General features: G+C 46.6%; 2 protein-coding genes across 2 annotated transcripts in view; one reads left to right on the top strand and one right to left on the bottom strand.

The window, feature by feature from the left end:
• The window catches only part of myo1d (myosin 1D), a 200,672-nt gene that overhangs the window by 56,270 nt on the left and 123,405 nt on the right, over positions 1–20,997 (bottom strand). The gene's annotated exons all lie outside the window — the stretch shown is intronic.
• wnt3 (wingless-type MMTV integration site family, member 3) lies at positions 445–20,956 on the top strand. Its single transcript, XM_069704604.1, has 4 exons — positions 445–815; positions 13,797–14,038; positions 17,213–17,478; positions 19,809–20,956. The coding sequence occupies exons 1-4, from the start codon at positions 736–738 to the stop codon at positions 20,286–20,288; spliced, it is 1,068 nt and encodes a 355-aa protein (XP_069560705.1). The 5' UTR covers positions 445–735; the 3' UTR covers positions 20,289–20,956.

The following is a 20,997-nucleotide window of genomic DNA, read 5'->3' as shown; positions in this document are numbered from 1 at the left end:
TCCCTTTTTTTTTTTTTTGTGTGTTTTTTTTTTTTTTTACCTCCCTCTCTCGTTTCCCTCCCTCCCTCCCTCCTTTTTTCACTCTTTCCTTTCTTTTCCACATTACCAGGGGGTGGCGTGTGATTGACAGATGGGAACGAATAATAATTTTTTTTCGTAACCTAAGGCCATCTTCTGTGATTGGCTTGCCAGCTGACATCTCCAAAAAAAACTCACTCTCTCTCTCCCCCCCCCCACCACCACCACCACCACCACCACCCCACCCCGTCCGCCTCTTCCTCCTCAAACTCCCCCCCACCCCCCTCACCACCACCACCACCACCACCCCCCACTTTAATATTGGGCCTGTGGATGAGGCATCCTCAGGGAGAAAAAAGTAGAGAGAGAGAGAGAGAAAAAGATATCTACCTTAGGGAAGAACCTCAGAGAGAGGGAGGGAAGGAGAGGACGGGTAGGAGCGTGTGCATGTGTGAGAGACACTTATTCTCTTAACTACTAGGAGACAGACACACTTTCCTGGCCGACGCAAAGAAAGGGGGGAAAACAGGAGGAAGAATTTTTTTTTTTTTTTTTTTTTTTTGCAATATCATTTTAATTTTCCCCCCTCGTTCAACAACAATCAAGCTGCCCTCGAAAAAGCCGCTCTTCCTGGAAACTCTTCTTCACTGCCTACTGGAAGTTTTTTCTATGTATTGATCCAATTTTGCCCTCTCACACACTTACAAGGCTTACCTCATGGATTTGTATCTGATTGGATATTGGATGTGTGTGTGGTTGTCCGGCTCGCGGGTGCTTGGAGGCTATCCCATCTGGTGGTGAGTACGAATCCACACTTTCAGCATCAGAGCCTATAGCTGCAGAAAAAAAAAAAAAAAAAAAAAAAAAGACAGACAGAGAGAGAGAGCGAGAGAGAGAGAGAGTGAGTGAGTGAGAGAGAGCGAGCGAGAGAGAGAGAGCGAGAGAGAGAGCGAGAGGGAGTCTTTTGGTCAAATGATCATTTTCTGGGAGGGCAGAAATGTGCACTTTCAGTCGACTGCGTGGAAAAATGTTCTCCGGCCCAGTCCAAAGAATCTTAACCTCAAGTACGAGTGTAACGGAAAAGCCTCGCTGTTCTTTTCCCCTCCACATTCAGGTCCATTTATCACATTGGAGTATGTTGTGATGCAAAGAGGAGGATGTTTTTGTTTTTTTTGTTTTTTGTTTGGGAACCTTGAAAATGTTGTTTTTGAATTTAAGAGAGAAAAAAAAAAAATTGACACCAGCAAAGTGATCACCATTTAGATTTGAAATTGTCAACACACACCGGAGGGACTTTTTAAGGTATTTTTCCCACAACAGTTAAAGTCGGTAAAATCGTTTAAAAAAAGAAAGAAAGAAATCACATAAATTGTTCCTTTTCGTTCAGGGACAATAACAAGACCGACGTTGCCAAAGAAAACTCAAAGCGTAAAAAACTAAACAAAAAAAAACCTCACCTTTAAAAAAAAAAAACCATTATCTATTTATTTTCTGAAATACGAGCATATAATTTTAGTGTCGCAGGAAGTACAACAATCATGACTTAGAAGATCAGCATCATTTTGTTTTGTTTGCTATTGTGCGTCACTGTTCGACATTCAGGCCGCCGGCCCCCCAAAACATGCCGTGAAGTGCATCTGAAATGTTCAACACTGACAAACTTCAACACTATTTTTTTTTTTTTTTTTTTTTTTAATATTACAAATTTGTGGTCTGTGATGGTGCATCAGCTGTACTTTAATCAAATTTTAAAAAAAATTATATATATATATAAATAAATCAGTGAAGCATATCATTTTGCTTTTCAATTGTAGCACAATTCACCCCCTCCACTACGGATTTGTCAGGAGACAATATGTTTAGGTGCCGCAGGGTTTTACTCTTTGTTAAATTATCCCAGATCGCTTTTGGCACCAGCAACTGAAATTTAGAGGTTTATCTCATTACGGATTCAGCTACATGCAGCTGACCTCATAGCTCCTGATCTCCTTTTGTAACATAAAGCTTCTATTTTGGAGATATTTTTGCGTGGGCGTATGACAAAGCTCTTTTGGCTCGCGGCACAATACTTGTCAGAGCTACTGCACTTTGGTAGCCCAACTAGCATGTGGTCCGACCGTAAGCGCTGTCCAAACCGCGAGCATCTTCTGGTTTCATTTACAGAGCAGGCAGCTGCCAAGCACACAGGCCACAGGGCTGAAGTGTTAATGGCAAAGAGGACTTTACACCCACTTCTGGCTGCGGCGAGAGGCGTAAGACAACAGTGACAAAGAGCTCGGGAGTCTCTCTGGGTGAATTACCTGCAGCTGTTCTGTTCAGGGAGCTTACATGACACCGGTATAATGTTCGAAACCTTAACAATGCGCGCTACCTTTTGATTTTTTTTTTGATTTTTTTTTTGGTGGGGGGAGTGGGGGGGGGGGAGATGAGGGTGCGGGGGGCAACGTTTTGAAGCGCAGGGCCGGGCATAGAAGGGGGTCGGTGGGCGGCGTGGAGATGAAACGCGGAGCCGTGGCTTCAGGTGACTGGGCAGGTGCTGAGGAATGGGTGTCAAACAGCGCCGTCAGCGGCATCACCTCCGCGGTATCGAGCGTGTCCAAGAGTGAGACAAAACGAGGTGGCGCGTCAAACGAGAGGGTGCCGAGTTTCAGAAAAAAAAAAAAAAAAAAAAAAAGGGAACCCGGGCAGGCTCAGCTTCTGTCTCAGGGGCGATGACTCGGCCATAAATTCTCCAGCCAAGGTGGGATGGGTTGGGAAGGAAAAGAGCACTTTTTTTTTTTTTTTTTTTTTTTTTTTGACTGCTTTATGCCTTGCAGCCTTTTGCTTTTACAAGATGGGGTGTTGAAAACAAAACAGAGCATAAATAACTCGACTGATATGCACATATGCATGGTCAAAGATGAGGTGTAGGAGAAAGAAAAAGGCAGAGCGAACTAATGAGGTGGGTTTGGCGGAGGAGAGACGGGGCCGTAAATTGCCTTCTTGAAATGCAAGAATGTTGGAGGGGGGTGATGGTGGTGGCGGGAGGAGGGGAGGGGGGCAGTTAGGTTTGTACAATCAAGGTTCGAGGGGAATCCATGACAGCTTAAAGCGATGATGTGACCCCACATAATCCACAGGTCCCACGGTGTCTCCGTCCAATTATCTGACAACGCCAGCTCTCTCTGTGTGGTTTTAAAAATGAAAAAAGAGAAAAAAAGAAAAAGATCTGTTCTTGGACGACTCGCTGCGCTTCGGTTTCACCTTTTAACCTGTACATAATAATCGAGGAATATCCAATTTAAGAACTTGAGACTGACATAACACGCTGCTCTTAATAACACTCAGCCCCCCGTCTCCCCCCCGTCCCTGCTTTTGCATTAAGCCGGCGTGGCTTTAACGTCTCGTCGTCCTACTTTCGTTGCGGCAGCCAGCAGCGTGTTTGTGTTCTTTTGCGTAAACCGTGATGCTTGTTAAGTGAATGATGACAGTCACTTTCAGCGAGAGGAATTACCTCAGCTGATTACTCTGCCCGTACGGCAGCCATCGAGCAGCGGCGGTGATTATCGGTTTAACGCTGTCATATCACACCGCGCAGCCACGAAGATGTATGAACCCAATAACTGTTATTTTCTTAATCCTCTGTTATCATCGCTGCTGTTAAAGCCGCATGAGAAAGCGGGGACGTCGTGAATTTCATCGCCGCTCGTTGTCATTACGAGATTACTTGAAATTTACATAGTTGCTGTTATGAACGGGGCTGAAATCAAATAAGAGCACAGTGAGGACGGAGCAGGGAGATGACAGGGGAGGGGGGGGGGACCTCTTTTAAAACGACAACGCTGAACTCACCGTCGGCTTTAAGGAACAATCAATGCAGTCCTTGTATCTCTGAAGGAGTACACCCAGACGGGGCTTTGATTTGCTGCCGTTTGCTGCTACAAATGCAGACGGGAGTTACAGAAATCTGCAGAATTAACCCCCAAAAAATTACAAATACGTTTCGTTAAAAGTGCCGAAAAACACATTTTAAGGTGTTTAGGCCAACGTGATGGAGCGCTTTCTTTTTTTTTTTTTTTTTAAAGGTTTCAGACTTTCTGTAAGAACCGTTGAGGCCTCAGTAATAATATCACCTCTCGGCAGATCCCAGTACACACACACACGCACGCACGCACACACGCACACACACACGCACACACACACACACACACACACACACACACACACACACACACACACACACACACACACACACACACACACACACACACACACACAGACCTTTCCAGTTCAACCTGAGCGGCTTAAATGGGTCTCCACAGCCCATCTCTGGGTCTCAGGAATGTCATTATCTGACTGTGACACCCCCCCCCCACCACCACCACCACCCCCCCACCCCTTTTTACTTCCAATCCTCAATCCAATCTTCGACCCCTAAAACCCCTACCGCTGGCGAAAGGGGGTCACTTAAATGATTCTTACGACGAGAAAATCCTCCGTCAGCCGCCTTGTGTGAAAAGATCAAGGATGTTTCGGGGGTATTATTCTCGACAGGGCAGGGGAAGGTGGAGAAAAGAGCAGGAAGGTGATTCATAAGAAATGTTAGGGGGTTTCATTATGAGGGCCGGGGGTCAAAGGCAATTTGGGGCTAAAGCCTAAAAGAAATGTCTCCAAAAAGACAAACATCCAAAAGAGGTACTGGGAACATTATGGAAGTAAATTAATAATAAAAAAATAATAATAAAAAAAAAAAAGCAGTTGTATTGCCAGTTCGGAGGTATTAAAGCTACACTGAGTCAATATTGCTCAAAACAATTTGATGAAACCACATGTGAGTCAGACGCATTTTTATGTGCTGATCTCAGAAAAAAAACTTCAAGACATTACTTCACCTAACATGACGAGAACAGTCCGTCAGCCAAACCAACCCGTGGGATGACATTATCCAGCCGAACCCAGGCTAGGTGAGAGGTTCAAAGGAGAGTGGTATTTCAAAGCGGTGAAGGCGAGTCCTAATCTTCACCCACCATCAAAGGACATGCAATGTGCTCTTGTAGGAAATGACAAAGTCCCGCGGTGCACGGCTATTAGCGGCACTAAAACACAGGCCGGGACGGTTCCTCAAAGGGAGGACGGCAACGGCCGGGGGGCGAAGACATCATTAGGGGACAGACGCACGTATTATTTAAAGTCTTCATTACCTGGCTGATCTCACCTGTACGGCTCGTCACAAGAGGCTAATTATTAGCAGAGAGCAATTTCTCTGACACACGAGGGGTCGGTGACGAAGACGTGCCGAGCGCACCTGTACGGGCCGAGCCCTCGGGTCACCGACCGGGTCAAACAAACAACCGACGGATGCAGCGCAGAGAGGAGGAGAAGGACCGTCATTCAGTATCTCCCAATGAGACGGGATCAAGTTTACATGCTTGACGATGCAGGTGCTGTAAATAACTTCAAATAGAAGGTGTCGTGTATACCTTTTTTTTTTTTTCTTCAATACTTTAAATTGAAATATAACCACATTTCTGCAGAAAGCTGCAATACCACCGAGCGCCACTAGAGGTCGGCTCCAAAAAGCCTCCATAGACTCCCATTCAACTTCTCATAAAATCTCATAAAAATCGAGTTATTTCAGTGTTGTTAGCTAAAGTCGCTCCTTGTTAGTTTTCTGGAGGTCCATCTGAAAATAATCCCTCATTAATTAGAAAATAAACTTCAAAAAGACGTGTTTTTTTTTTTTTTTGGGGGGGGGGTGTTGATTGGCAGGCCTGTGATGCAATCAGCTTACAGCTATCGGTGGGCGGGGTGTAGTATCGTCAGGTTTCCAATCAGATCCACCGCTTTCTCCTGCCACAGCTCGTCCAAATATGGTCACTTCCTGCTCCAAACCGCTCCGAACTAGCAAAGATGGCGACCGACAAAGTCCGAACTCGAGGCTTCTTAACGGCCGTTTCACAAACCGACGGGTGACGTCACTGCTGGTTGCACGTTACAATACAACATATAAAAGCCAAAAATCATTAAAGGTTCAAATACTACGTCAAGACAGGAATCTGAACTTTTTTCTAAATATAATATATATATATATATATATATATATATATATATATATATATATATATATATATATTTTATCTCAGTAGGGATTTATCACAACAAAGAATACATGAAAAAGACCACAAATCTACCAGGATGATGCCAATTTTGGGAAATTGCAGAAAATCGAATGACACCCAGCCCTACCGAGGGATCCAAAACATGTCTGATGGTTGGTTGTATAAATATGGTGATGGTTAGTGTGTCCTACCTCTGGGGTTGACGTATGTGCAACCTTGCCCATCTTTTTTTTGTTGTTTTTAACCAGGTTTAAGTCCCAGAATGTAGTTTCACACCCTTTTTTTTTTTTTTTTTTTTTTTTATCCTGCAAATCAGCCAACCATGAGAAAGTCAACAGTAATTAGTTTTTTTTTAATTACTTTTAAAGACAGTTTGCCGCGTTTGAAATTACCACAAAGGAAATTCCAGACATACAAGTGAAAGATTCCAAACAATCCGTTACGAGTTATGATTTGCATAGGACACGTTACCGCTGACGATTCGAGCGGCGGTGCCAACAAGCTGCCCCCCCCGCCTCCCTCTTTTATGAACATGGAGGAGGAGGAGGGGGGGGGGACAATGCACTGTTTGAGTTGTGGTTCGTTCACACAGTCCCCTCGAGACTCGAGACTCCGTCTCGTCCACCTACAGACTGACAAAGACGCCACGGTCTTGACGTGCGTTCGTCAAGAGCCTCGTACTCTCCGGCGCGCGACTCTCTTCCCCGACAGGCAGGTTCACAAGTTTACACCCTGTTCAGTTTCCCTCCTCACGTCTCCATACTTTGTGACTGCAGGGGCTCCTTGTCCCAACTCCACACTCTCTGCAGCAGGCTGCAGAGACAGGGGGGGGGGGAGGCACACAAAAAAAAAAAGGAGGTAGAGAGAAAGAACAGGTTGGAACATTTTTCAGGGGTCCTGTCATTTTTTATCTGATCAGCCAGGAGCTGTTGGACTACAAATCAAAAGTGTGCCAAAGTAAAAAAAAAGAAAAAAGAGAGAAGACAACAAAACACAGAGGAGCAGCTTTTGCATTCCAGCCTCCACCAGGAAAAAGTCCCATCCTCGGGCGAAGCCGGCAACTTTCCTTGGCCCACTTACTCTCTTCCGAGTGTCTTTATCTCTCGGCGGATTCTGCTGTGGGATTTAGACGCGCCGATTCTGACGCCAGTGTTTTGTTTTGTTTTTTTCAGCGCGCTGCTAGGGCCTCGTTTTAGCGACGCGACGTCCTCCGGGCGCAAAAAAAAAAAAAAGACAAGTTGAGCTGCGGCGTCAACATGTAGAGGTAAAATTGGGAGGTAGATTTTAAGAGTTTTAATGCAAACAATATTGCTGCAGTGTGTCGCTGCAGAGAGCAGTTCAGGAGCCGGGATCTCACAGACGAAGCGACAGAAGAAGCCGCTCGGCACTCGGCGCTTCGGGCACAAAACGCGGCGGCATAAGCTAACGTTATTAATTTCTCTATAATGAAATAAGTTAACTCACTCAGACATGAACAAGAAAATACCCATCATCGCCCCACACGGCATTTATCAAATCCGAAGCCAGCATCAATTCTGTTTGCAAAGTCTGAATCCTTTCAAATTCCTTTTGGAGCCCGCAGCTAAACCTGTAATCTAAATAATATATATTCCTCTTTCCTTAATAAATAAAAGAGAATCCTGTTATTATACTAACGTGATCCAAAATACAAAAAAAAAAAAAAAAAGCAGAAGAGTACATCATTCGTTTCTACTTGCACTCTTGACCAGGAAGTAACAAGCTTGAAAAGTGTCCCATTATGCGTCGGCCGTTTCCAGCGTCCTGCAGCGGGGACACGAGTCCAGTAAAACTCTGTTTGCGGAGACTGGACAGCACAAATAAAACATTACACCCGCTCGCCATCATCTTAACAAAGACTGTGCTGGAAGCAGGAAACTACAAAGAAGGAGACGCAAGTTTACAAGTATTTTAATCTGTGTTTGAGGACCAATGCACACAAGGGAGGGGTTGTTTCGGGCTTTCTCATGCCTCTCTTTTGCTTTTTGATTCGTTCTTATATATTTTTTTTTTTATTGTAATATACAACTTTTGAATTAGGCTACACGGTTAATCTAAACAACTGTCAGTGACTCCAGAGGTGGAAACTCAAAACATTACGACACATACATATTGAATTCACTTTACTTGAATATTTCAAAACTTATGCAACGTTTAAACTTCTACACTCCTCTGGACTTTTAAATGGAAATATTGTGCTTTTTGGCTCCAATGCATGAAACCAACCTTAATATTTAAGGTCAACTGTGCAGTTTACAAGTCTTATGATCAGTGTGAGGACTAATGCACACGGGGAGGGATCGTTACGGGCTTTTCTCTTTTGCCACTCTGGTACGAGTTATAACTTTTGAACTGACATATTGAATCAAAACAATCTGAATGCAAAACACGTGGATTTGTGTTTACTAGTGACACCAGTGGTAGAAACTAACAAAATATGCAAACATATATATCCAATATACAGATAAGGATTCCCCCCACCCCCCAAGTCTAACTTTTAGGTATTTTGCACTTTACTTGTGAAATATTGTGCTTTTTATTTATGTTTTTGCTCTAATGAATTTATATTTAACCTCAACAGGAACTTTCCAGATGTTACAACACAAAATACGAGCTTATAAACAAAATTAAAAAAAAATGCATGTTATCAATATAAATAAACTCCACAAAGCTGGATTTAATAAGCATGTTTAGTTCTGTAAAACTTTAAATGCAGGAATCGTCTCGTGTTTGAAACGTTTATTTATTTTTTTTTACACGTAAAACGACAAAATGTTAAGACCGGAAACGCGGAGCTAACGTTCAGCTAGCCCGCCGCTAAAGGCTAAACACGCAAAACAAACAACGGCAGCTCGTTTGAGAACACTCACCCACTGGTTCGTTTCCACATTCCTTGAAGAAAAACAACAACAACAACAACAACAAAAATCTTCCACCGTTACAAACACTCGAGCTTTGGCGAATGATTTAGAAAGAAAGAAGTAATACGATCGAGCCAAGTTTACGTCCGCGTCCAAAACATGGCAGCCGGAAGTGACGTCGTAACGGCGGCATTTGTTTGATACGCAATATTTTTAGAACAAAAATGAATGAGATTTATTGTGTATGAAAATATATATATATATATATATATATATATATATAAATGCATGAACGTAATAGCGACATGTTTAAATTTTGGTGATGTGACAAGATGTCGACGTAATTATCAATGCAAAACCTTTAAAACTGAGAAACACACTTATTCTTCGTTCCCCAACAGTGAGGCCATTTCATTTTATTTTATTACAGACAGGAGTTTTTACAAATACACATCACAATTCAAAATTGGTTGTTTCTCATTTAAATATTTTGGAAGTAATATCTGCATATGCGTCTGATGATGCGGTCGTATTCGGACTTCTCGGCGGTTGATTTTAGAAAGAGGAATAAGTGGAAATCTAAAATGTCTACAAGGTCCACAAAATAACAGGCGGTGAAAGACGACGCCAGACGAACGTGTCGATGCTAATTAGGAGTCAAAGTCGTCAGTCGACCTGCTTCGTTGCACTTCTTTCTTACGAGAGATGTAAATACGTTCTTTGATTTTGCAAACATTTGCCTTGTTGTTGTTGCTTCTGAGGCTATTGCATGGTCAAATCAGTGAATTTTATTTTTACTTGGTAAAATACGGTTCGGTGCATTGTCGTACAATGGTTCGAAAGATTCAGGAACCTTTGCCCTGAAAGCAATATAAACCTTTTTGGGGGCCATCACAGGTCCAAAATAACAGCGTGCTTTTTGTGGCAGTGCCGTCTGTATTTGTGAAGCAATGTTATTTTTCTTTATCCGGAATTATCACACCAAAGTTACGGCCGAGACACAAAACAGTGCCAGCAGTGGGTAAATTAACTTGACGCTTCAGATAAGCTGCAGCTCTGACACCTATACTGAAGTGAGGTTCAGTGACACACACACATCACTGAAAGGCACTGACTCATAATGACCTTCTATTTGCTTAATGAGGCAAACGGGCCTGAGATCAACACTCCCGGGCTACTTGGATACGTGCAATCTGGGCGCTGGTCATGAACTTATTTCGGGCCATCGGGTTGAAGGAGGCCAATGTCAAACGTCATGTTGGTGCTCAACAGGTACTGAAGGGTCACCTGGTACGTTTTTTTTTGTGTGTGCCTCTAGACATGGCAGGCTGTCACACATAGAAACCTCATCTGTGCAGACGTGCTTACACGCTGACCCCTGTGATGCGGACCTCCCACAATAGCAGCTGCAGCATATTTCTGACAGTACGAGACTCCTTCACTCACCTTTGGACTTAAAACTGACAAAATAAGAGCTAGGGAGATGCAGCGGAGAAGTATCCCCCAGCCAACTCCCATTTTTTTCTTGTTATTTTTATTGCACTGGGAGTGTCTGAGTCACACGTTTTTTTGTTGTTGACAGTGCCGCAGTCCTGATTGCGTGCATTTCCACTCCTCAGCGAGGTGTGTGGTGGAATCCCTTTGTTTCCTCTGCTTCATGTCTGTGGTTTTTGCAGTGGCGCATCATACGTTCAAATCAACCCAGTTTAGATACTGACTGAGAAAACCCCCAACCAAGCTGTAAACACCCCCCCCCCCCCCCGAGGCCAGCAGAGGCCCCACACCGACGTGTCCGGGCATGCACCTGCCAAGCCCTGCAGTTCGCTGCTGCTCTGCTGCTCTGTCTCGTCCCCTGCAGCGGATTCCCCCGGCGCTCTGCCTCTCTGGAGGTCTCTGCGTCTGCTGCTCGCTCGCTCGGTTGAGACACGTCGCTCGTATAGCTTCCGAGAAGTGAGGCAAAGCGGGGCCGGATCAGCGCCGCGCACATGTTGGTCTACGTGCTCGGCAGTCTGCTATGTGTGTGTGTGTGTGTGTGTGTGTGTCTGTCTTGTGACTCTTCGAAGGGTTAAGACTCTCATTAGCACCTGGGCCAAAACAAAACAAAAAAAAGATATCCCTTCCATCTCATCTGTCCGTGCGGATCAAGTGAGACACATCCTCTACAAACAGGCAAATAGGCTTCTGGATCCACAAGGCTGCCATCTAAACATGCTATGTCCACCACAAAGTCCTGTGTGGTTTTGCTAATTGATTCCATCAGAAGTCCTGAATTCAGTAGTTAAGCCAGTTTTGTCAGCGAGCAATTTAGCTGTCCTGAACGGATCCCAAAATGTAGCAAAGGTTGGCACAGCGGTCTGAACGCAGAGATGTCTCACTCGAGAGATTTTCTCTTTGAGTTCACTGACTGATGTTGTTGGGGAGCGTGCGACACCGAAGCATTCAACTACTGGCTCTTGAGCAGAAAAAGCATCATCCCAACCCCGGTCCATCCCATGACTGGGAGATTAATGGGCAGTAACGGAGCGAGCAGACAGTGTAATTAAGGTCCTTAGTCACTCAGTCACCAGACGGAGTGAAGTCAGCAACACTTGAACTCTGTGATGTTGGTGGGATCGGGACTGGCAGATGAGCTAATGTGCCTGCCTTCGCTTGGGTAAACTCATGGCAAGAACATGAATGGAGATTGATGAGCTCGATCAAATTACTGACTCTGAAATGAGGGGAAAAAAACAGCCTTTTAAGTCTGTTTTCAGTCGGTTATAAAAAAAAAAAAGAGAAGAGACTCCAGAAGATAGTTGTTCTTACTTTTTTTTTTCCTTGAGGAACTGTTGTACAAGGTTTCCCCGCTGAAACACAAGAACTGTTTGTTGTGTATCAGTGTCAGTCAGGAGCCTCGTGCCAAGAACACAAGTGGGATCGTCGTATTCCATCAGACCAGCTGTAAAACCAAAACAACCTCATGGTCTCGGTGTGGGAGCTACCTGGGAGCGACCTCAGATTATAACTGGTATGGGGGGGGGGGTTTTTGGAGGGCAGCTATATGTAGAAAGCAAAAGCGCACATGAGCCGTGAACGTATCTGAGAGGGGGATTTTTCTTTCCCCCGTGACTTCAATGGCTTGACTTTTGTGTTGGGGTGGGGCGCTGCACCGCACTCATCTGTCAGAGTCAGACGCTGCTGTGATTGGGTTGCGCCCCGCGGGGGTCCTGAGGTCATCCCGAGTGGCGCTCTGATCTGATCAGCGTCAATTGTTCCTCCCCGCTGTCATCCTCATGGCCTCCAGCGCCGCGTCGTCCACCCCAGACTCTCGGCCGAGCGGCTGGAGAGTCTGCTCGTGCAGGAGTCTGGTGAACTCACGTCCACGACCCTGTAAACGTGCAGATCACACACAGTTGGCGTTCAGGCTCAGAAACACACGTGTTTCTTCAGGTGATACACTGTTTCGCGTAAAAATGAATAAACAAGAAATGTGTGTCGCCTGACATCCTGCAGTAAAATACAGGAGCTTCTGCAGCGAACCGTACAGTTTTGTTTGAGCTTGTCATCACAAAAAGCATGTTAAAACACGGGCACGGCAAACATGTTTTCTCTTTTTCTTTCTTTTTTATTTCAAGAGAAACAGAAAGCAATTAAAATTAATTACCTGAATGAAACTATAATGGTTTCTGGCATCACAAGCTGATCTCGGCTGTCTCGTTGCAAGTGATTAATCCCTGCTTATAGGCACATCTGCAGCAGCCTTCTGGTGAGGCGCGGAGCTTCAGATATGCTGTTTTTTTTTGTCCATCGGCTGCACACATGATCATTCTTAAAACATCAGCTACAGAGGAAAACCACAAATGAACGATTGAACTGCCAGGGCAGGTGTTTTCATACATTTGGAAATCATACGAGGGGGCTTTTCCCAAAACGAAGCAGACAGGTTCTCGTGCGTTATCTGTTAGATCGGCAGATCTGTGCATACTAACAAGTGGGAACACTTTGAAAAGTCAACTACTAATAGCTTGTATCCCTGCCCTGAAGTAGGCCCATTAGTACCCCCCGCCCTCCCCTTCCCAGTGAAAAAACAAGGAGACAAAATAAACAGGAGCTCTTAGTATAAACTACATTAAGCAGATAAGTCAATAAGACACTCCAGTATGAATCAGTGTGCTGTCACAGAGCTGCGCTTACAGTGTAAAAGAGATGAATGAATACAGAAGGGATCTCCTCTTGTGGAGCGTGGTGCCTCTCACAGAGGCCTCCCTGGCAGGTCACCATCGCGGCTATTGTTGGACCGAGTTCATGGAGGGCACATGGTTGTGCTGTGAGGCCAGCGGCTTCCCTTCCCGCATCCAATAAAACTAAGAATAAAAGGAGGCGCTCGGGTTCGATAGGTGAGTTTTGGGACAGACACGCATGTGATTTTCTACTTTTTGTTTAAAGAAGCCAACGTTTTTCAGTGTTAAATGTGGAAACAAAAAGCCGAAGTACAAGACTTTGCTCTGAATAAAACTGTCTAAAACTGGGAGGATATTGACATAAATCAGAATTTACACAGTTAAAAAGTGAGCCAACAAGATAATCACTGATCTGAGCAGATATCTTTCAGTATTTGTCAGGTTTTGTGCGACAGATACTGCTCTACAATGCCAAAAATGTATCTGGGTTCAATATAAACCCTCAGAAACCTGCAAAAAAAAACTAATACATTCAGATCATTTTTCCTTTGCAATGATGCCTGTAAGGTGTTTTTCTGCAGAGACGATTTCCCTGCCGCAGATCTCACCTCATGACGCTCCTCCCTCTCCCTGTGACGCAGGTCCCTGGCCCTGGGGCAGCAGTACTCGTCTCTGGGCTCCCAACCCATCCTGTGCGGCTCCATCCCCGGCCTGGTGCCCAAGCAGCTGCGCTTCTGTCGCAACTACATTGAGATCATGCCCAGCGTGGCCGAAGGCGTTAAGCTGGGGATCCAGGAGTGCCAGCACCAGTTCAGGGGCCGCCGATGGAACTGCACCACCATCAAGGACAACCTGGCCATCTTTGGCCCGGTGCTGGATAAAGGTAGAGGCTTTTTTTTTTTTTTTTTACAAGCATCTAAAGCTTGCCGTACATCTATCTTGCTGTTTTAATGATGATCTGAAGAAATCTAATTGCCCTGCTGCAAAAAGTCAGCTACCGCTACTGCAAGCTCGTACAAAACGTAGCGTCTAACAGCTTCCGCCCTCGGGCTCAGCACTGGCTGTTCTCTGGGCTTTTTGCTGACAAACGACTAACTAGGGCAATTACAATAATATACACCTTTCCTGGCTGCAGTGAGAAATGAGCGCAGGTACAAGCACTGACACATTATTCAACTTCCATCCGTCTTTACCTTCGATATCCCATTAGTTTTCAGAGTTCAGTGGCTTTTTATTTTTTTGGGTTTTCCCAACGGTGTTTACACTCTCGTACATGAAAGGGGGTTAGCGCGGTAAATCTATCACCGAAACCCTGACAAGTACAGCTGATATACTGGAGACATCCATCAGGCGCTTCACACGCAGGATGCTTAAACGTAAGACGTCCCCGCAAACACTTCACCGAAGCAAAACCTGACAGCGGCAGACAATAGACGCAGGTGTCCCGCTCAAGGCCGCACTCCCTAATTATAAAGGTAGAAGTTTTACTGTGTAGCAAGCGCTGATTGGAAATGAATTGGCCTGTGTGTCAGAGGGGAAGGAATCTGGGCAGAAATGGGCAGTGTGAGCAGTCCAAGCTCCTCAGTCAAATAAAAGGGAGAGGGGAGACCAAATGAGATTACAGGCAATAGAAAAGGGCCGGGGGGCTCCGCTCAACCCCTACTGTGCATGAAGACCAGTGCGCGCCTCACACAGTCCAGCTCCCACGGACGCCCCATTCACACGCCCTTTTGACTCTGTCATGAAAACAGGCTGAAAGGGGATCTCTCCCAAACCTAGCCCGGGTGTGCACTTTGGGATGGGGAAGCAAAGGGAAGGAGGGAAGGAGGGAAGGAAGGAAGAGTGTGTCACTTTTAGGAGTGATGAATGGAAAAAGTTGGAGTTAGGCAAAGGGAGGACAACCAACCACCAGCCCGAGCCACCTTAAACTGGCCGCGGTGGTGCCGTTGGTGGATGCCTGGAGGAAGTGGGGAGGGGGGAGAAGGGGGGTGGAGGTGCTGCGGTGGGTGGTGGTGTATGGGATTTCAGCTAGCTCAGGGTGTTGGCGGAGGGGTGGCTGGAGGAAGAGGAGCGGGGGGGCGGGGGGGAGTTTAGGGAGTTTAGGGAATGCCAGCTCTGGGCAGAGCGGGGCTGTGGGGGCGCGAGTCGCTGGGCCCTTTGTGAGGATAATACAGTGTGACACAAGGGAAACAAAGGCGGATTGATGGGCCCAGCAGGTAGCAGGAGCAGCGCTAGCCTTGGCTAACAGCCAGAGCTCCAGGGGCCCAGGGCTCACAGGCCCCTGCTTTGGAGGGCCCAGCGAGGCTTGCCAGGGTGAGCGGGGATGCCCAACCTGAGGACTGTATGTCATCCGGGTTCATTGGGGGATTTGGACAGAAACTGTTTCCTTTTACAAAGAATTAACAGTGAAAATACATTGACAGATGCACAGCCAGGGTGTCATTGTTCAGACCGGTGTTATGATTGTTTTTGTTATAGTTTAAATAGCAATAAACACATCTGGGATTTATTTGCTGCGTTCAAAAGGAACTAGTGAGCTCGTGGTTGCAACGCGGGACGTCGTGTGCGCCGCATGCTTGGCGTTCAAAGTGGTTAAGTCGTAAAAACCCTGTTGCTAGGCAACGTGGACGGCGTCTAGAAGCCACAGAGGCTAACAATTTAGCGCACTATCAGGCGGGTAACATAATGCAGGAAATGCAAAGACGAGGTCGTCAACATTTTCCTCAAACATAAATACGACCCCATTTGAACGCAGCAATTGTACTTCGAATATCTTCTACACGTTTTCCCATCAAAAGCCTTCATTGGATAATGCATCTTATCTTTCACCCCGTAAACTATTAGCATACACTCTCTCAGAAATGTTAGAAAAATATAAATAAAAAAACAACAACATACAAATATGTACCCATGTGGAATCACATTAACACAACAGGCCAAAAAAACGCCACCTCACATAAAAAGGTGTTTTTGTTTTGTCACATCGAGGGAGGGAAAATATGGCCAAACACGAGTCCACTGTGCCTGTGGCTTGTAAAGTGGTCCAATTGGGTCTTGAGAGAGTCTTCGTGAGTTGGACCCGCCAGGAACTTCTGGCTTTAGTAGCCTTTGCGGTCTGCGAAATAATTCTCTGGTCGTGTTTGTACCAATTTTTAAATAAAACGTGATTGTGTGCATGAGAAATTCAGGCCAGTTAAAGCTCCTGAGAAGTCCGTTTCAGTGCACATCTCCATACAAGTGTGTGTGTGTGTGTGTGTGTGTGTGTGTGTGTGTGTGTGTGTGTGTGTGTGTGTGTGTGTGTGTGTGTGTGTGTGTGTGTGTGTGTGTGTGTGTGTGTGTGTGTGTGTGAGCTAGCAGAGTGTAATGGTTGAGGCTCGGCAAGTGTGCTGTGATTGTGAAACAATGGTGTCTGCTTACATAATAAGCTGTTGCCTTCAAAGGAGGCGTAACTCCATCCCTCGGCGTAAAAAAAGAAACGGGCCGACACGCCGCTCGGTTTCACCAGAGGGCCTTTGGGCTCTGAACAGGGGGACGGGTGGAGGGACGGAGGGAGTGAAGGTGGTGGTGGTGGTGGTGGTTTGGGGGGGAGGAAGGGGTGACAACATTCCTGAAACACTATCCAGATGCAAAGCAGCACACCTCGGGGATGACAGGAGGTCACCGAGATCCCACTGAGCGTTCGGCCCTCCTGACACGACCACAATGGGCTGACGTCACTGCAGGGACTCTTTCAGGCTCCTTCGTGCGCTTCCTCGTCTCTAATACTGTAAAACCGCGTACAAATTAAACGAGAGATCGGAGGTACGTCGGCGTGATTCACTTCTTGTTTTCGTCTGTGGCGAATGCCGGTACGTAAATATGCCCTCTGAAAGATGAAATGTGGTGTTAAAAGGTTGTTGCCTGGAGGTATCCCTTTCATTACATCTGTCTGGATGTTGGCAGCAGTGAAGGTCGCCTTGTCCGTGTTCAACACAAGATTGACACCTACTTACCCCGCCCCCCCCGTCCCCCCACCTTCCTGTCTTTCTCTCTGTCTGTCTTCATCTGTCTCTTTCAGCAACCAGAGAGTCGGCGTTCGTCCACGCCATCGCTTCGGCAGGCGTTGCGTTTGCAGTGACGCGCTCCTGCGCCGAAGGCACGTCCACTATGTGCGGCTGCGACTCCCACCACAAGGGGCCCCCCGGGGAGGGCTGGAAGTGGGGCGGCTGCAGCGAGGACGCCGAGTTCGGGGTGCTGGTGTCCCGGGAGTTTGCCGACGCCAGGGAGAACCGACCGGACGCTCGCTCGGCGATGAACCGGCACAACAACGAGGCCGGACGCACGGTAAACAAGAAACCGTTTCACGCTGAAACTACCACTACTTGGCCAAAAGTATGTGGACACCCGAACCTCGCTGCGACGGGTTCCACTCTTCTCGGAAAAGCCAGATTTGGGAACCTGGTTTTGCACATCCAAAATATCCCTGTAGGTTGTAGCATTGAATACCTGCAGGACAGGAACAGGTTCTGTTGTTGAGCACATTTTGTGTTCAGGATCACATACTGGATATAAAAGTGTTCGTAGCTTCCGGCTGTGAAAAATGAGGCCGATGCAGAAGTGTCTTCAGCTGCAATACCACCGAGTCTCACTAGAGGTCGGCTCCAAAAAGCCTCCAGCTCCATAGACTCCCATTCAACTTCTCTCATCAGATCCAAAGTGAATAAAATGTGTCCATCAGTTATCTCGGTGTTGTTAGCTAAAGTCACTCCTTCTTCTTAGTTTTCTGGAGGTCCATCTGAAAATAATCCCTCATTCATTAGAAAAGAAGATTCAAGAAGACCTGTTTTGGGGGGGCGTGTCTTGTTTGATTGACAGGTCTGCGGTGCAGTCAGGTTACAGCTATCGGTGGGCGGGACGAAATATCATCTGGTTTCCAATCAGATTGAGTCAGATCCACAGCTCGCCCAAATATGGTCACTTCCTGCTCCAAACCGCTCCGGACTAGCAAAGATGGCGAAACTCCGAACACGAGGCTTCGTAACGGCCGTTCACAAACCAACGGGATGATATTTGGCAAACTCAGCACACCTATCAATAAAATGTGGAAAGCAATAAACAACAGATGTGAGTTGTGTTGCTGCATCAGAGGATTCATCCAGCAAGCGTCGCTGCTTCGTTACTAATCGTTCATGTGAACGTTCATGGCAGAGATTCGGTATCTTGACTTGTCCGCATATTTCTCAGTTAAAATAAAAATAAATAAGCACTTGACTTTGAACGACCGGTTAATTACTCATCGAAGCAGCAACCCCCCCCCCCCCCCACACACACACACACACACACTTCGCATGCCTTGCATCCCAATGAAAAAAATGAAAGAAAGGGAGAAGAGAAGGAAATCAGCTCCGACTTAAAACATCACCGGCTTGCTGTCACTGCCGGGAGAGAAAAACAGGCTCGCTGAGGGGCAAACAGAGGGACCACACGGCAACAAGGCGGCCCTTTGATCCGAAGCACACAGGAGCAGTGTGAAGCGGCCACGGGAGCTCGCTAACCGAGCAGCCGTCCCTGCCGAGGACTCCCCCGTCCCCCGTCCTCCCCCCCCGCCCCCCATCCCCGTCCTCTCCACCTGGCCCTCTCACGCTCCAGTATTTAGCCCCGAGGGCCCCGGGTACTTGATGTTTGGCATGACAAGCTCACACTGTGATGTCACCAGTCCAACCCCCTTTCTTCTTCTTCTTCTTCTTCTTCTTCTTCTTCTTCTTCTTCTTCTTCTTGTTCTTCTTGTTCTTCTTCTTCTTCTTCTTGTTCTTCTTCTTCACCCAGAGGTGCCACGGCCCACCTGCCTTCCGCTGCAGCTGGGGGGAATTCTGCGGCTAAATATAGCCGTTGAATTAAAAGCACAACAAAAAAAACAAAAAAATCTGAACACAAAGGTAAAACGTGCCCCGCGGGGGAGCAGCGCTCACCGGGTGAGCCAGTGACTTCAGAGGGAATTAGCAGCAGCTCTGAGCCTCAGTGCTTCACAGCTGCATGACACTTCAATAAACTGCAGCCAGTGGCACATTGTTTTTCTTGGCCCGCTCCGAGAGTCTTTAGTGGTTTCGTTCGTCTGCGTTACTGAATTCCCTTTAAAATTTTCTGACCGTAAAATTTCCACCAGACCTTTCGTGGAAGTGACGGCTCTCGGAGGACTGAGTCAGTTAATCAAAGTAAGACCAGTGGCATTTTATTTAAAGGATTATTCCACCCCCCCCGCCCAAAAAAAAAATCTACCTTTTTGAGCATCAAAGTGTAAACTGCATGCCCGTAGGCAGGTGGCTGTAAAAAAAAAAAAAAAAAACAACGTCCCAAAGGACAACAGCTGTAATCAAACTCTCACAGCTGCAACGCTCGGCATAAGGAAACGCATTTTTCACTTTATGCAATAAGTCTGCTATTAGAAACTGTTCTCAATCCAAGCGGATGCAGCAAGTTTCCTCTCGTAAGGAACACTTAAAAGATCATTTAGTCAGGAAAAAATAGTTATGAAAGTTTAAACATGTTGGACTTTTGCCATGCTGCTTTTTTTTTTACATTTAATTTTTTTTTTTTTTAAGCTCGTATGAACTTCAAATATGCTTTTATTTGTGTGTTTAAACCTTCCTGACGAGCGTTCCTCCGTGTTTTCTCAGACCATCCTCGACCACATGCACCTGCGCTGTAAATGCCACGGCCTGTCGGGGAGCTGCGAGGTGAAGACGTGCTGGTGGGCGCAGCCGGACTTCCGCATGCTGGGCGACTACCTGAAGGACAAGTACGACAGCGCCTCGGAGATGGTGGTGGAGAAGCACCGGGAGTCGCGGGGCTGGGTGGAGACCCTGCGGGTCAAGTACGCCTTCTTCAAGCACCCCACCGAGCGCGACCTGGTCTACTACGAGGGCTCGCCCAACTTCTGCGAGCCCAACGCGGAGACCGGCTCGTTCGGGACGCGCGACCGCGTCTGCAACGTGTCGTCGCACGGCATCGAGGGCTGCGACCTGCTGTGCTGCGGCCGCGGCCACAACACCCGGACTGAGAAGCGCAAGGAGAAGTGCCACTGCATCTTCCACTGGTGCTGCTACGTCAGCTGTCAGGAGTGCGTGCGCGTCTACGACGTGCACACGTGCAAGTGAGAAGACAAAAAAAAAAAAAAAAACTGACTGACTGCTGGACCTTTAACTCTCTCCCCCCTCCCTCCCTCCCCCCCCCCCTAAAAAAAACAACTCCTGCACGACTTCCCTCAGAAACACCAACTCTCTCTCACACACACACACACACACACACACACACACACACACACACACACACACAGGCCCGAACGGGTAAACGGCACATCTGTCATGGACACCTTCCTTTTTGTACAAACCCTGCACTAGAATCCGTCTTCCAACCACCGCTCATCATCTCAGTCCTCTCCGACCACAACGTGTCCCGCGTCCACCATCACGGGAAGAAGCTAAGAGTTGTGCCACGACCACGACCCCCCCCCCCACACACCTCCCTCCCCCTTATCCACTCCTTATCCCCCCCCCACCCCCGCTTCCCCTCTTGTCTTTATTTATTTCCCCCTCCTCCATGCCAGCACAACGTTCGAGGCATGTACAGTAACACTTCTTACCTGTGAGATTAATGCAGTAAAGTTAAAACAAAAAAAGTTAAAAAGAAAAAAAAAAAAAGACTCTCTTTGCTTTTTGAATTAAAAAAAAATAATTAAAAAAAGCATCTTTTAACTAACACCTCACTTCTCCGGCCAGTCGGGCTGGTTGACCTTTTTTTTTTTTTTTTTTAAACTAAACCAACCTCTACATCATCACTTAAAAGTCTTATCAGTGACACTGAACG

Source organism: Brachyistius frenatus, unplaced genomic scaffold (assembly GCF_029030835.1).
Source record: "Brachyistius frenatus isolate BFR_SWC_R1_liver_20210118 unplaced genomic scaffold, ASM2903083v1 Contig_51, whole genome shotgun sequence".
NCBI lineage: Eukaryota > Metazoa > Chordata > Actinopteri > Embiotocidae > Brachyistius > Brachyistius frenatus.
The sequence above is the reverse complement of the archived record's forward strand: the minus strand, read 5'-3'. Positions and strand labels throughout refer to the sequence as shown.